The sequence below is a fragment of the Tursiops truncatus genome, chromosome 18 (assembly GCF_011762595.2).
Source record: "Tursiops truncatus isolate mTurTru1 chromosome 18, mTurTru1.mat.Y, whole genome shotgun sequence".
Taxonomy (NCBI): Eukaryota; Metazoa; Chordata; class Mammalia; order Artiodactyla; family Delphinidae; genus Tursiops; species Tursiops truncatus.
Window position 1 is genome coordinate 34,510,017 of NC_047051.1, and position 14,682 is coordinate 34,524,698.

Genomic DNA, 14,682 nt, shown 5'->3' on the forward strand with positions numbered 1-14,682 from the left:
TTTCTTCTGTAAAGTGGATATTCAGTAGTAAATTCTCTGTGGAGTTGTCAGTACAAAACAGAGTGATTATTACTAACCACGATCATGTCCTAAATGCACGGAACACGTCACCATTTGCCAACCACCGTGTCAAGTCAGCAGAAACTACAGAAATTAAGAGCTCTCCGCAGAAATTCACACACCCGTGCACCAGGTAAGGGAGCACAGGCAGACGTCCACTCAGACTTTCCTGTGTCCCTCACGGAGTGCACGCTCTCTCCTGGAGGGGCGAGCACAGAGACTTATCGGGAGTTTACTTTTAAAATGCGTTCATATAACCATGTCTCACTTTTGTTTGGATGAGTCAGCAAACGCTTTCTGGAAACGCCATATTCTCCACACCTCCTTCCTTTCGCGCTGCCCTAGTCACAAAGCTCCAGCCCCTACTCCTCAGGCCGCGTCACCATGGGAGACGGGGCTGCGAGCGGACGCACGGCGAACGTGCTGACGTCCTCGAGCCCCGCCCCCACGGCCCCGCCCTCGTGGCTTAAACCCAAGCCCCGCGGCGTGCAGGGCGTTGATGCCGGCGCTAGAACCAGACCAACCGGGGGCTTCAGAGCGCGGCATGGAGGGGCTGGCCTAGCTGAGGCCCGTGACCCGATGTCTTCTGGCTGCGACGCCGGTCCTGCGTACACTGCGGGGCCGCAGCCGCGGGGCGGTGGGCGCCCGAGGGGCCGGGAGGCGAGCCGGGGCCCCCAGGAGGGTGTGAGCATCGTGTCCTCAGCCAGCGTCTCCGAGGCTGCGCTCGGGCCGTAATCATTCGGTGAAGCTGCGCCGGGACAGTGCGGCCGACTTCTCGCGCTCTGAGAATTGTGCGCGCTGCAGGGCTCGGTGCCTCTGCCTGCCATGCGCGCTTCCCTGCGGAACGCCCTGCTGGAGTTAAGGCCTCCGCGGGGTAGACTGGGTGCCGCTCCTGAGCACCCTCTGCCCCTGATCTGTATCTAGAGCTTCTTCCAGCCACGGCTTGGCGAGACAGGTTTGTATTTCCCGCTTCCGGGTGCTGTCGTGTGGGCGCTGCGAAGCGGGGTTTTAGATGGTACAAGGTGGAGGGTGGGCACTAGAACCGGTGCCCAGTGCCCGGGTATGCGTGCACGAGACAGGGCATGCGGCCTAGGACTCCTGCCAGCTCGGTGACCCCGGCCGAGTGCCTTAAGGCTTCAAGGTCTCAGTGTTCTCATCTGTAGCATGGGCTTAACAAGATCCAGTCTCTGTGGCGGTTACAAGGACTCACTCTGTTAATGCTTGTAGACTCTGCAATGTAGAACACTTAGCACAGTTTGGAGCATCGTTAATTGTTGCACAGATGTTACCTGGTCTGTTGAAAGACTTTGCCTGGTACAAACCAAAGCGATTAGGAAATGGATATATCCCAGCTTCATTTCCTATCCATTAAAACAGGGCTCAGGAAAAAAAATTTTTATTTCAATAGTCGTATCATACAGTGCAAAGAGCACCGGTGTGAAGGCAGCTTAGGGTTTGAATTCCCGGGCTTATGCTCTCTGTGGCCTGGGCAGGTTTCTTTTGCACTACAATATCCACACTTGTAAAATGACATTAATAACCACTCTTTCTGTGGGTTCTTAGAATTAATTAAGCAGGTTATGTGTGTAAAGTATCCTGGCATTTGAATGAGTTGTCAGAACCAAGGGCTGCTGGAGACGATGCTTCTGCCCTAGGTAATCTTCCTTTCTACTGGGCAGCAAGTAAACACAAGCACAGTAGTCAGTGCTCTGGAAGAAGTGAGTTTTGGTGCTACAGAGCATAGAATCTCTTTTTTCTTTAATTTAATTTATATTTTATATTGGAGTATAGTTGATTTACAATATTGTGTTAGTTTCAGGTGTACAGCAAAGTGATTCAGTTATACATATATCCATTCCTTTTCAGATTCTTTTCCCGTACAGTTTGTTACAGGATATGGAGTAGAGTTCCCTGTGCTATGCAGTAGGTCCTTGTTGATTACCAATTTTATATATAGTCGTGTGATATGTTAATGCCAAACTCCTAATTAATCCCTCCCCCCCATCTTTCCCCTTTGCAGAGCACAGAATCTTGGAAGGGAAAGTTCAGGGTAGGCTCCTTGGAGGAGGTGCCATCCTTTCTAAGGATATGTAGAAGCTCCTGGGGTGGCAGGAGGGAGTAGTGTGTGTCAAAGTTTGAGAAATATAAGAAAATATGGCAAAACTAATGTACAGGACTGGAACTCAGGGTTTGGGAAAGCAATGAAAGTTGATACTGGAAACCTAGTGGGGCCCCACAGAAAGGGGCCTTGTTTGTCCTGTCAGAAGTTTGGATGTTTATCCTGAAGGCTGTGGGAAACACCAAAGAACAGTGAAATGGAATTCTGGTTTAGAGGCTCACTCGGACCTCCATGTGGAAGGCACTTGATTGGGTGCAGTGTGAATTGTAATCTAAGGGTCCCACTTAAGTTATAAATGGTGGAACTGGGTTTTGCAGATCTGAGAGAGAATGGGTGAGGCCTGGTGACCAGTTAAAAAAGGGAGGGCAGCAAGCGTGGGTGACAGTTTACAGCTGCATCTTTTTGTGAGATAAACAGAGCACAGTAGAAAGGGATTGGGTGTGGCGAGAGGATCTTACTTCATCTTCAGTGCTTTAGAGGGGCCTGGTAGAGAGGTCTGGGCCCAAGGTACAGATCTGGGCTTTTTGGGAGGACAGGTGTTTGAAGGCATGGGAGAGACTTAGGTTATCCACAAGAAGATCCAAAGAATCATAGGTCTGAGAGTTTTTTAAGTGGGTATATTTGAGGATGTTTATAAGCTGAGAGAAAGCCAGCAGAGGAAGGGTATGAAGATCTAGGAGAGGAATTGATTGTTCATTTGTTTTCGGAAAGCTGAATGCTTGTTGTGTGCCTGGCCCTTTTCTAGGATCTGGGGTTCACACCATGTGTTATCTCTTCTGCAAGGACAGTTCAACTCATCGCCTGGTGAAGAGAAGTCAGATTATTCTTTGCATCCCATTCAGGTGTAAGAACTGTTCTGTACCTCTGAAGGGACTTTACTTAAGCAGAGTAATAAGTTAGAAATCAAAAGAAATTATAGCTGGAAGGGACCTTAAAGTCCACGGTACTTAATTTTGCCTAATATTTTACATTGAATGTAAGAAAAATTTATTGTAGAGCCCATTCTCTTCAGAGTTCCTTCACTGAACTTTCTTTATGTCTTGCATCCATGGGTCTATCTTGTAAATTTTGGCTTCCTCGTAAATTTGCTTCTTCATCCATATTACATTTTGCCCAGACTATGGCAGAAACTCCTGGGTGATTTCTTGGCCCCTGGACTCAGTTCCTCTAAGTTCATCTGCCTACTCGGGTTAAGTGATCTTCTACCATAAAAAGATGTGCTTAAAATAATGCTGCTAATGGCTTGCCCACACAGAGTTAGTGCATACTAGCCTCCCAGCGTGTGCTCTGCACAGAGGCGTGTAGTCTGAACTGTGCTCGGCCAAGCCTCATGGGGCTCTTTGGCCCTGAGGAAGGGGAGCTTTTTGTGATCACTCCCTTTATCCAATCAGTCCTTCAGCAGTGGGGTGCCTTTTTCTAATCAGCGGAGGCACCCTACTCAGCCAGTGGTAGTCCCAGGACTCATCACCTGTGGGATAGAAGCCATGCTCTCTCCCAGGCTTGCTTCGGCCAGCATCTCTATTTTCCTTTCTGTCTCTTCTCACACTTGGACCCCTGGGCTATAGTCATCCCCACCTGCAGTATTTACAGTGCCCAGCAGGACTCAGGCTTGAGTGTATTTTGACAGATGTTCCCTCTGCAGTTAATGCACCTAGTACTCCAACTCTGCATAGCCTCATCTTTCTAGATTGTACTTCAGGGTTGTCATGAAGCCGTCACTTAGACATAAGTTTTTGCCTCCATAGGAACCTCTGTGCATAAAAGTTATGTTTATTTATCTCATGTGATTGAAATTTTGATTTTATACATCTTCCTCCTTAATGAAGGCTTTAAGGGCAGGAGTCGTTTCTAATCCTTAGCACAGAGCAGATGCTTGTTTTTTTTATTTAGATGCTTTTTAATGATGATAAAATGTATGGTTTAAATCACTCACTTTACAATAATTTTGCTTTAGGTTGTGGCAGAAATAAAGTTTACAGAAGTTGTGTTCCTGCGATAAGAAATACAGATGTGACCTTGCAGTTGTGTAAAGCTCTTAATTGCTGTGTAAGTGCGTCGATGCGCTAAGGAACCTGGAGCTAAATGGGCTAGTTCTGAGAGAGAGAGACTTAACTATGTTAACAAAGGTAAGCCTTCATTGTGTCCTGCCAACCTTTGATAGTTGCTTTTGGGGCAAACTAAACCAATAAAAGTTTAAACTGTTCCTCCCCATTAAAGGGATTGAATAATTGCCTTCTTTGGTGCACCTTGTCTTGTGAATTGTCCACTTGGAGATGGAGGTTTAGAAAGTGAGTTTCAGTCTTGTTTAAGTCTCTTCCCATCATACTGGTCTCGTGATTTCCTACACACCATGTCTGTCTACCTTTTCCTGTCTACCTTTTCTTGGTGGTGTTCATGCGTGGATTGTCTCCTATACCTGCTCAAACCTTGGTCCATTCTCATTTGTACCATGGAAGTTTGTCATGCTGGATACTGTCAGAATTAATCTTACTTAAGTTTGTGTTAAGCCACAAACCATGCGTTTTCTATATTTTCTGTTTTTGTGTGTGTTTATATTTTTATGGTTTCTCTTCAAGAAATATTATGGGAAGGGAAATAGCAAGATATAAAGAGCAAAAAAGTCATCATGATCTTTAAATTGTTAGAACATGTATCTGCAATAATAATTATAATGCACTGTGGTATGTGTTAAAATAGGAAATATATGTAACATCCCATAGGAGCAGCAAATTCAGTGGTGTTAGTGGGAGTGTGTCATGGAAGTAATCACAAAGCAGGTGACTGTAAGTTGGGGTCCTGAAATATTAGTGTGTGTTCTTTGTGTCCAGTAGTGGTCTGGAAGGTTCAGGAAGCCTGCCTTTCAGTTTGAGGGAACAGAGGGTTTGAGGTTCTCTCTCTTCTATTGCTCTAGTATACTGCATAGCAGCTAATAAAATACTGGGTTTATAGTTGACATTTAAGTCGCTGATTGATCATCAAGATTGGCATGTATCATTGGAACTGAAAATCGGAAGAGTCTTATGCTTTTTAGGTTTTCCTTCTTTTTCCTTTGTCTCAAAAGTATGTAGTACTTTACTGAGTGGTTGGCAATAAAGTTTGCAGTATTCAGTGTATTCAGTTTTAGTACCTATATAGAATTAAAGTGTTGCTGTAAACTGGAATAAGGCTTTGTTACTGACAAGTTTTAGAACGCATCAGTTCATCAATTACCTCTTTGGGAAGATTGTAGTTAATGATTTTAAAAATGTGGCTGTAAACCTCCAATTGACTCAAGAAAAGCAAATAAGTCAAGATTGACAAATGTATAGGCTCTTCATCTTATTGTGTGTGGTTTTTTTATTTTTCCTTTTAGTTATTTGTCAAGGTATAAAGAACTCTGTCACTCTTAAGACAGTAAACTTCATGGGGTATAATCTGACATGGCAGGGAGCAGATCACATGGTCAAGATCTTAAAGGTGATTTTATGTTTAAACTTTCATGAAAACATATGTGATTGAAGCACATTAACATATTGATACAGATGGCAGTTAATTTTTGTCTTTTAATACATGTGAGTGCAGCTTTTGTTTTGTTGAAAGAATATTACCAAATGGTAATGTGAATTGCTGTTGCATAAAGTATAGTGTTGAATCCCCAGTATTTGCACTTGAGTTTAACAACTCTGTGGTTTTCTATCTTCTTCCTGAGACACTTAATCTCAGGTTCATCCTCGTCACACAGAGTGGTAAATTAGAGTACGATTAATATCACCATTTACAGAAGTTAGACTGAAATCTCAACCATCCTGAACATAGGAGCGGAAGGGGCCTCTCAGCAGTTCAAAGAGTCATTACGAAGCCAGTCGGTTGAATTCTGTTCACTTTTCTCCATAGCAGAGCCTTGCCCGTCCTTCTTTTGAGCTTATTTATTTTTGTACACAATTCTATATGGATACTGTACATAATACTAAATAGTTGTATTAACTGGGTTTAACTGGTGATGTATTTACATCAAGATCTAACTTCGTTTTGTTGATATCTTTTTAGGGGCTTTGCATTCATCAAAGCTCGTGATGTATGTAATCAGTTGCTGGTGTGTAGCTATCATATTTATGATATATAGGACTTGAATTGGGAAAGGTGGATGGTCATTCTCCTTGCTTTTTAAACTGACAGAGCCTTACAAGAAGCATTTCCCTCTCTGAAATAAATCCATGGAAAATATGTTTGGTCGCTCTCCCAATGCAACTGTGTAGTTGTGTGGATTTGGCACACAACTGGCAGCCTTGTGGTTATGTCTGTAAACAAGGAAGCCTGTTCTCCAGTCTGCAAATCAGCTGTTACCCAGTGAAACGAACTTGACTGCCATTTCTGACCCCTCACATGGAGCTCTCATACTCAAGAACGTTCATATGTTTGCAAGAAACATTGTTTGCAGGCTATGTGTACAAATTTCCTGATCTGAAAGCCAATATAAAGCAACATTTCCCACACTTCTGCTCTCTCACCAAGGCCACACACATTCCCTCGCTTATGGCCTCATGGCAAGCTAATACTGTCAGTATCAGATTCTCCTTCCCAGTGGTTCTGGGAGACTGCATAGTTGCTCTGTGAAAGGCACCACTACTGAGGTTGAGAGAAGAGCATCTTGGGTGTCAGTCCTGCCCTTGCATGCCCAGAGAGAGGGGTGTGCACCTCGTTCTCCTGTTCGGATTTTCCTATGCTGCAGGTTTGCTGCTTGTTGTCAAAATGATGTCCTAGTGACTTGTCTTCTGCGTAGTTACATAACCCCAGCACACTTCTTTATGATCTGTAGACTTTTATGGGGTTGTGGCCAGGTCAGGTTTTAAATGTTGGGAAATGTCCAACTGAACAACATTGCAGTGGCAGTGAAGCTTGATAGAATTGTATTACTGTTACCCTAGTTTTGGCTTCAGGGTGATGAGAAGATGAAATTTTTGATGGGTCAGTTTTAGTTATGTATGTGTATGTGATTTACTTTTTAAAATTCTAACATCTATTATACACAGCTTAGATATGTTGACTTTCTGATTATTCTTCTGATTCTTTATCAGTCCCTTTACTGGTGTATTTTCCTCCAAAAAACTACATTTTCTTCCAGACTGTTTTTGTCTGATAGTGAAAAATAAATTTTTCATTTGCAGTCTAAAGTTGATCTGAGAAAAACTGGTTACCTTGGATCTTCACTTGGCTTTTGTGAAAGAAAATAAAATAATAATAATAATAATTCCCATTACTAATCCTAACCATGTACAACAGAGGTCTGTGCAGTAACATAGCGAAAATAAGTTCCTGTAATTTTACTTAGTCATTGCTTGTTTTAGACTAAGGAGCAGTGAGAGACATTTATAAATAATGATGCCTCAGATCACTTTTGTTAAATGTCCTTTAATATTTGGATATTTGGTATCTGGCTTGTGTTGTCTTTTATACAATCTTGTTTTCTTTCTTTGCACTTTAGTTTAACAACTCTGTGGTTTCCTATCTTCTTCTTGTGACACTCAGGTCCATCAGAATTTCCTGTGACTGTGACAGTAGAGAGTCCTTCCTCCTCAGAAAATGAAGAGGTCAATGAGTCCTCAGAAAGTGTTCAGGAAGAGCCAGAAAAAATCAGTTTGAAACAAGAAGCATTGCCGGGACAAAGTTATCACTTGAAAGCTATAGAGAAGATTATTTTTCAAACGGAAGCCTGATTGCAATACGGCAAAGCTTGTGTGAGGGTTCTGTTTTCTCTTCCCATCTGCATTGTATCCCCTTGAATGGTTCCTTAAGCTTAGACCAGGGTGAATGGTGGACACTTGAACTCTAAGAAATAAAAATCAAAACATGTCATTAGTACTATATTTTCCTTTGCTTAGAACTTTAGTATATTAGATTTAGGGAGAACCTTAGTGATCATACGATAAAGAAATTGAGTTCTGAATGAATGTAGTCAGCTGATTCAGTGCTCTTGTTTTACAGGTGAGAAAATTGGCAGTTCTAGTTGAACTCTCTTTTTACAAGAGGAAAATATGGCCTCATTTTAAATAAAAGTAAAGTTGAAAAAAGTTTTCATGTTGATATTCTCCTTTCCTAAAATAAAAAATATCAAGAAGCTACATTCTGTTACCGAATAAACCTGACCTCTAATGTCATTCCATACTTTTGTTTGTATGGACAGAAAAGAAAAATTGATTTTCATAAGAAATTTTTGCACCTAAAAAATAATATATTTATTTTATTTCAACTTTAATGAAGAGCTGAACATTTCTAGTAAATAAAGGAACACCATTTGTGGGGGACCTTGTCTTTGTGCTACAAAGTGCATGTTTAATTTTTAAAAATTATTTAATATGATTTTCTTTTCGTATGAAACATGAAACTTGACCGGTTTCAGAACTAATTATCCCATTATTGTAGGACTATGGCAATTAACTCTTTGATTTTCAAAAGTTAGATTTTTATTTTTTTAAGTAAAATTAATGATAATATAGAGAAATTTTAAGAAACAAACTTAGAAAATTATGAAATGTTAGAGTAGGAGAAATCTATAGTTCATGTAGAGTTACCCTCTTTCATTTTATAAATGAGCACCTACAATTTTTAGCACATAAGTGGTTTATTAGTAAATGGCAGAGTACAACAAGACCCTAGAGCATCTAACCGCCTTCCTTGTCATTTTAGATGTGCTGTATTCATTTCCTTCACGAGTAGACCAGGAGATTGTATTTCTAGTAGTAATGATAGACACTGGGGAAGACCAAGAAGTTTACGCACTGGGACCACAGAATAGCAGATTCAGAATGCACTGAGAACGCTTTCAGCTCTTCTCTGTTTTGACAAGACACTACAAGGATGGTATCAATGTGTTTAAGTATATAAGCCCACAACAATCAAGAGATTTCAACATAGTTTTGAAAGACGGAAGACAAGTGGAAGAGTGTGAAACTGAAGCAGTAGAACAGAGGAAAAGCATCACCTAGAGTATGCACAGGGACAACCTGCAACTGAGGAGGATTCTGACCCCACCTGAAGAAGTAACCCCATGCTCAGATGCACGTGTAGGAAAGAGGGTGGAGTTAGTTAAAAGTATGACTGAAATAGGGGAAATCATTGAAGGGTTGTGTTTGGAGGAGTGGACTCCCAGCCCCGCCCTCACGCTCCTGAAATGAGATGCTTTCATTTTGAAAACAGTGAAACTGGTGAGAACTAGGGCAGCTAGTGTGAGTTTTTATAACCTAGAAAATTGTGTTTGGGGGGGATCCTATTACAGTTACTCCCCGCTTCTTCCTGCATAAGAAACCAATCAATCGTTGACTTCAGGGAGCTTTCTGCACTCATTCTTTAATAGAAAATAACTGTCATTTGCCTGATAGTTGAGTAAAGCTTACAACATGAGAGAGGGGGAAAAAGTGTGAAAACATATCCTGGTATGACCGGGGACAATTTAGGGAACAAAATAATTTAAGAAAAAACCCTAATTAGTATCCTGAGAGAGGTTTAAAAAGAGCTAGCAAGTATAAAATAAGACTAGGGTGTTAATTAAAAAGAGAATGATCAGAAAGCAAGAGAGGTCTCTTGGAAATGAAAATATGGTTGCTGAAATAACTTCAGTAGGAATTTAAAAAATTTCTCATTATATAAAAAAGAAAGACACAATGGAAAATGTGATAGCAATATGTTAGAGAGGCTGCATCTGGGAGATACAACATATTACTATTAGAAACTCCAGACCCAGAAAAAAAATGGAGGGAAGCTGTCAAAGGGCAACAAAATTCCCCACAGCTGAAAGTAGACATCAGGCCTCAGATTGAAAATAGTTACTCAAGTTTTGAGCAAGATGAACAAGAATAGACTCATACCTAGGCACCCTTCATTACGAAACTTTAAAATACTGAAAAAATAAATTAACATAGAATAAAATACTGACAGGATACATCCATTCCAGAGAGAAAAGTACTTGTCACTTAAAAAAGAAAGTTAAAATCTGACTTTATCATACTTGTCATCAGCAACATGGATCCTGGAAGGCATTAGAAAGATACCTCCAAAGTTTTTCAGGCACATAATTTTCACCCTAGTGGTTTGTATCCAGCCAAACTATCAGTCATAAGTGGAGGCTGGAGAAGATATTTTGTACACAAAGAAATTTGAAAAATTGACCTCCTGTGCTACATCTTAAGCTATTTATAGAAATAATCCAGCAAAATGAGGCAATAAACCAAGAAGGAAGGTAATAGGGGATTCAGTGCAGAGAGCAGCTAGTCTAGATTGGAGAGGCTTCTATTGATTGTGTGATTGAGAGCTTAGAAACACCTTGAGGCATATTGTACTTACTAGGTATTAGGCACTGTTGGAAGGGAGGAGGGAGAGGAAGAGGAGAAGGAACTTGAACTCCAGAGGAGAAAAGGCTATACTGACATAAACCTGAAGCAAACTAAGCTATGGTTGATTTTTAACCTACCATTGGTGAGCAAGAGAATAATCCACTTAAACTTGACACTATAGATGTTCCCCTTTTCAGCGACACACATGGGTAATGACCACCTATCTAATTTGTTGTCCAAACCAGAACTTGTCCAAACTCCTTACACTTCAATAGTGTAAGGAGGCGCTGTAATGCTGTAACATCAGGACAACAGGTATAAACTGGAACAGCCCAAGGCGGCTTGGGGTATGTGGTCACCCTGCACCCTCCACACCCTGCACCCTGGCACAGTATGGATCGAGGTGTAGTCTATACACAGAGGCACAGTACATCTGCAGTGGGCAATATTAATTTCATTGTAATAATGGCAATACTGTCTTGGTTTGCAGCTTTTATTGTCAACTTGCATGTAATAACAAATAACTAACCTAAACTATACTTAGTATGTATTAGTGTTAACTTGGTATGTACTGAAATGTATTGTGTACTAGTATGTATTTAGTATATATTAGGCTCTAAGTGTTTTTGCATATATTAACTCATTTAATCCTCTGAATAGCCTTATGAGGTTGGTGCTAATATCATTCCCACTTTTGAGAAAAGGAAGCTAAGACAGGGAAGGAACTTGCCCAGGCTGTACCTAATTTAGGGTTGGATTGAGGCTTTGAGTTTAGGCTCTCCGCCTGTTCTCTTAAACCTTACTCCCTACTGACTCTCAAATAACGGTAGACTTAGCTGCACACAGAACAGAATATAAATTTCAACTTTGACAACGTAAAAGCTAGGTTTGGAAGGTAGACAGGAGGTAGAAAAAAGGGAAGATGGTATGAATGTCCTCATTTTACAAAGCGTGACGTTGAGAGAGTTTATAGTTGATCAACAATGTAGGTTTTTAAGTATATCACTACAAGTCAAAGAGATCATGAGCAGTGGAATAACTAATGATGACATAACTTTACTGAGCAGTGTGGACATAGGAAAGAGTGTAAAGGAACTAAACCCTTACTTAGTAAAATAGAAAGTGAACAGATAATGCCTCAAATTTAGTGAGAAAATAGTCATGTAAGAGTATTACTTGTAAATGGAGAAGAATTCAAAATAACAATAGTTGGACCTCCCTGGTGTCGCAGTGGTTAATAATCTGCCTGCCAAGGCAGGGGACACGGTTTCAAGCCCTGTTCCGGGATGTGTCCTAGAGGATGAATCTGGGAAGGGCTGAGAATTTAGGGGAGAGAGAGGCTTGTAGTCTGGAGTAGGATGTTGGCTTTTAAGATTTTAGAAGTATTTCATGATTGTAGGTCTGGGGAAATCTAAACTGCTCTTATGTGATTATAATAACCTTTGTCTTTTCTCCTTTCCTCCTCTGGTCCAGGCTTGGGCAGCTGGCCACAATGGCTGGTATAGATCAGTCAGATTTTCATTTACTAGGTCATCCCCAGATGAATTCTACTGTTAGTAGTCCACGTAAAGAAGAAAAGAAGGCACTTGAAGAAGAAAAATCAGAATCAAAACTGGGTGCCCCAGGACAAATGCAAAACATCCAAGTAAGTGGAGAGAACAGCACTTAATGATTCTAAGAGTGATTAGCAAAAAGGAAATGACCAAGTCAGGGAGAAAACAATAATGATCAGTCTCTAATAGTTCATATGCTCAGGAGCTAGAAGACTCTGGAATCCTTTCCAAATCTGAGATTAGTAAATGTGTGCCCATTTCATGATACTGTATTGTTGTAAATAAGGAGACTGGAAGTTCTTTAGAAAATTTATGAGTTAAAACGAACTATCCTTAATGAAGAAAGAAAACATTAGAGAAAATATTCCAGATTTTAAATTGTATAAATGTCTATTCTATTCATATTTTATCTAGGTTTCTATTTGTATGCAGTCAGCTTACAATGAAGGAACACTAATGAAGGTACACATACTGATATAATTTTTAAAATAAGTAATCCAGACATAGCTAATAGGTAACATATTACAGTGAATCACCTGGTTATGGGAATGGGAGGGAAAACCTGTCAGCTTTTCCTCTAGCCTTGCTTGGAGCCCCCATCAACCAATCTCAGACTGGTCTTGGGAACTGACAGCTTGAGAACACAGTCTGGTCACAAACTATATACTGTTTGCATGTGCCTGGAGGATAGAAAAGAAATTAATTATCTTACAGAATAGGGTTTTATTTTTAGTGAGGGAAAGGAAATGGGTAATAACTACCCCAGTCACCAAAGTCTGAAAATGTAGTGGACATAGCCTTGGATATAGCTAGGTTAAGCTGAGAATCACTTGGCAAGATATAATTAGAAAAAAACTGGCTCTGAAATCTTCTGAATATTGACTGTGTTAATAATAAGATTACAGAGTAACATTGAAGTTTTGAACTCTACTTTTTAATGGTTGGCTTTGTTCATCACTGAATTTTTGTCTTGTCTTTTGTTTTTCCCTCCAGTTTCAGAAAATTACAGGTGATGCTAGGATTCCTTTGCCTCTTGACTCCTTCCGTGTCCCAGTGTCTACTCAGGAGGCCTTAGAAACTTCCAAAGACAACCTGGGGGTCCCAGTCACAGAGCAGCAGCAGGAGTCTTTGAAGATTTCATTGTTAGAACATGTTCTCCTTCAGCAGACATCATTTCTGGAACTAGAAGTCAAAGAAAAGAAGAGGAATTATCTAGAAATAGCAGGTCTTCTTCAGAGAAAATGAGCAAAGCAGGTGAATATACCAAAAAATACTCTGCTAAGAAACAACCTGGGAAGGACCTGCATTCCTGCTCTGACTCACCTGTAAAGCAGAAAAGCAAAGGAATTGGGCAAAATAGTTCTTTGGTTAATAAACCAATTAAAAGTGAGTCTTCGAAAACACACATTTCTGTTAAGAAAGAGAGTAGAATAGTGACTGTTTCATCAAAGACAACTAAAAGTAAACTCAATCTACTAGAACATTCTGAAAGTGATACTCTTGGATCTGATTGTGTATTTCAAGAAAGCATCCATACTCTATCATGCCTAACATAGGTCTAAATCTTTTAAAATTATGTTTTTGCCTTCAAGTTTTAATAAATTACTTATGTTTTTATTATAGCATATCGTGTTTTCAGTTACTTGACTGGAAGCCATTAGAGAAAGATTTATCTATACTTTTTTATTATAATGAAAGTTTTGGTGTACTTTTCCTCATGACACTTTGCACCATTCATTCAGCTAGTATTTACTGAGGGCTTCATATGTACAGTACTTTTCTGGGTGCTATTGCTTTCAGCAGTGAACAAAATAAAGCCTTTACTCTCCTGGAACTAGCACTTTGTGGTGGGAGAAAACATAAACAACAAAGCAGGGTAAGGGTAAAAAGAGATGGGAATAATAAATGGAATAGTGTTACCATTTGGTTAAATGTCAAACTATTATAAATCACATGGCCAGAAGACATTGATGTATTTCAATTCACAATAACCAAAGAGCCTCAAACATTTACCAAGGCCCTTAACCGTGTTTATGGATTACAGCAACGCTCTGAGGTAGGGAACTGTTACCATTCCCATTTATAGATGAGGAGTATGAGGAGACATTATGTGAGTTGCCCAGAATTACACAGCTATAAGTAAGTGGGAAGCTGCGATTTGACCCAAACCCATGCTCTTTTTTTTTTAAATGTATGGACTTTATTATGTTTCATTTGTTTCTGATTTATGTGAATTTTTTCTTTAAAGATTTATTCTGATGTCGACCATTTTAAACTGTTTATTGCATTTGTTACAGTACTGCTTCGTTTTATATTTTGGTTTTTTGGCCACAAGGCATGTGGGATATTAGCTCCCTGACCAGGGATCGAACCCTCACCCCCTCCATTGGAAGGTAAAGTCTTAACCACTGGGCCACGAGGGAAGTTCCCCTTATGTGACTATTTTTCTGGCAATTTTTTTAAATTTTATTTTTTATTGATGTACAGTTGAATTACAGTGTTGTGTTAATTACTGCTGTATGGGAAAGTGACTCAGTTACACATTTATTTACATCCTTTTTCATATTCTTTTCTGTTACGGTTTATCACAGGATATAGAATATAGTTCCCTGTGCTCTACAGTTTTTTTTTTTAAAAAATAAAT

The 14,682-nt window shown here is 40.2% G+C and overlaps 1 protein-coding gene across 5 annotated transcripts; it reads left to right on the plus strand.

Annotated features, from left to right (window-relative positions):
- The first annotated feature begins 533 nt into the window (after positions 1-533).
- Positions 534-13,316, plus strand: LOC117308883 (centrosomal protein of 78 kDa-like). Of its 5 annotated transcripts, none has more exons than XM_073795269.1 (5): positions 534-1,015; positions 4,134-4,305; positions 11,959-12,130; positions 12,453-12,500; positions 13,032-13,316. In XM_073795269.1, the coding sequence occupies exons 3-5, from the start codon at positions 11,978-11,980 to the stop codon at positions 13,281-13,283; spliced, it is 453 nt and encodes a 150-aa protein (XP_073651370.1). In that variant the 5' UTR covers positions 534-1,015; positions 4,134-4,305; positions 11,959-11,977; the 3' UTR covers positions 13,284-13,316. The 5 variants fall into 5 exon arrangements, with proteins under 5 accessions (XP_073651370.1, XP_073651368.1, XP_073651367.1 ...); XM_073795266.1 differs by lacking the exons at positions 534-1,015; positions 4,134-4,305 and adding exons at positions 7,759-7,893; positions 8,843-9,360; XM_073795268.1 differs by lacking the exons at positions 534-1,015; positions 4,134-4,305 and adding exons at positions 7,759-7,893; positions 8,843-9,195.
- Positions 13,317-14,682: the final 1,366 nt, after the last annotated feature.

Bases quoted from the DNA above. Each gene is read 5' to 3' on its own strand.
- LOC117308883 (XM_073795269.1), top strand. From the start codon at position 11,978: ATGGCTGGTATAGATCAGTCAGATTTTCATTTACTAGGTCATCCCCAG. The intron at 12,131-12,452 runs GTAAGTGGAGAG...TATTTTATCTAG, and splicing joins GACAAATGCAAAACATCCAA to GTTTCTATTTGTATGCAGTC. The intron at 12,501-13,031 runs GTACACATACTG...TTTTCCCTCCAG, and splicing joins ATGAAGGAACACTAATGAAG to TTTCAGAAAATTACAGGTGA.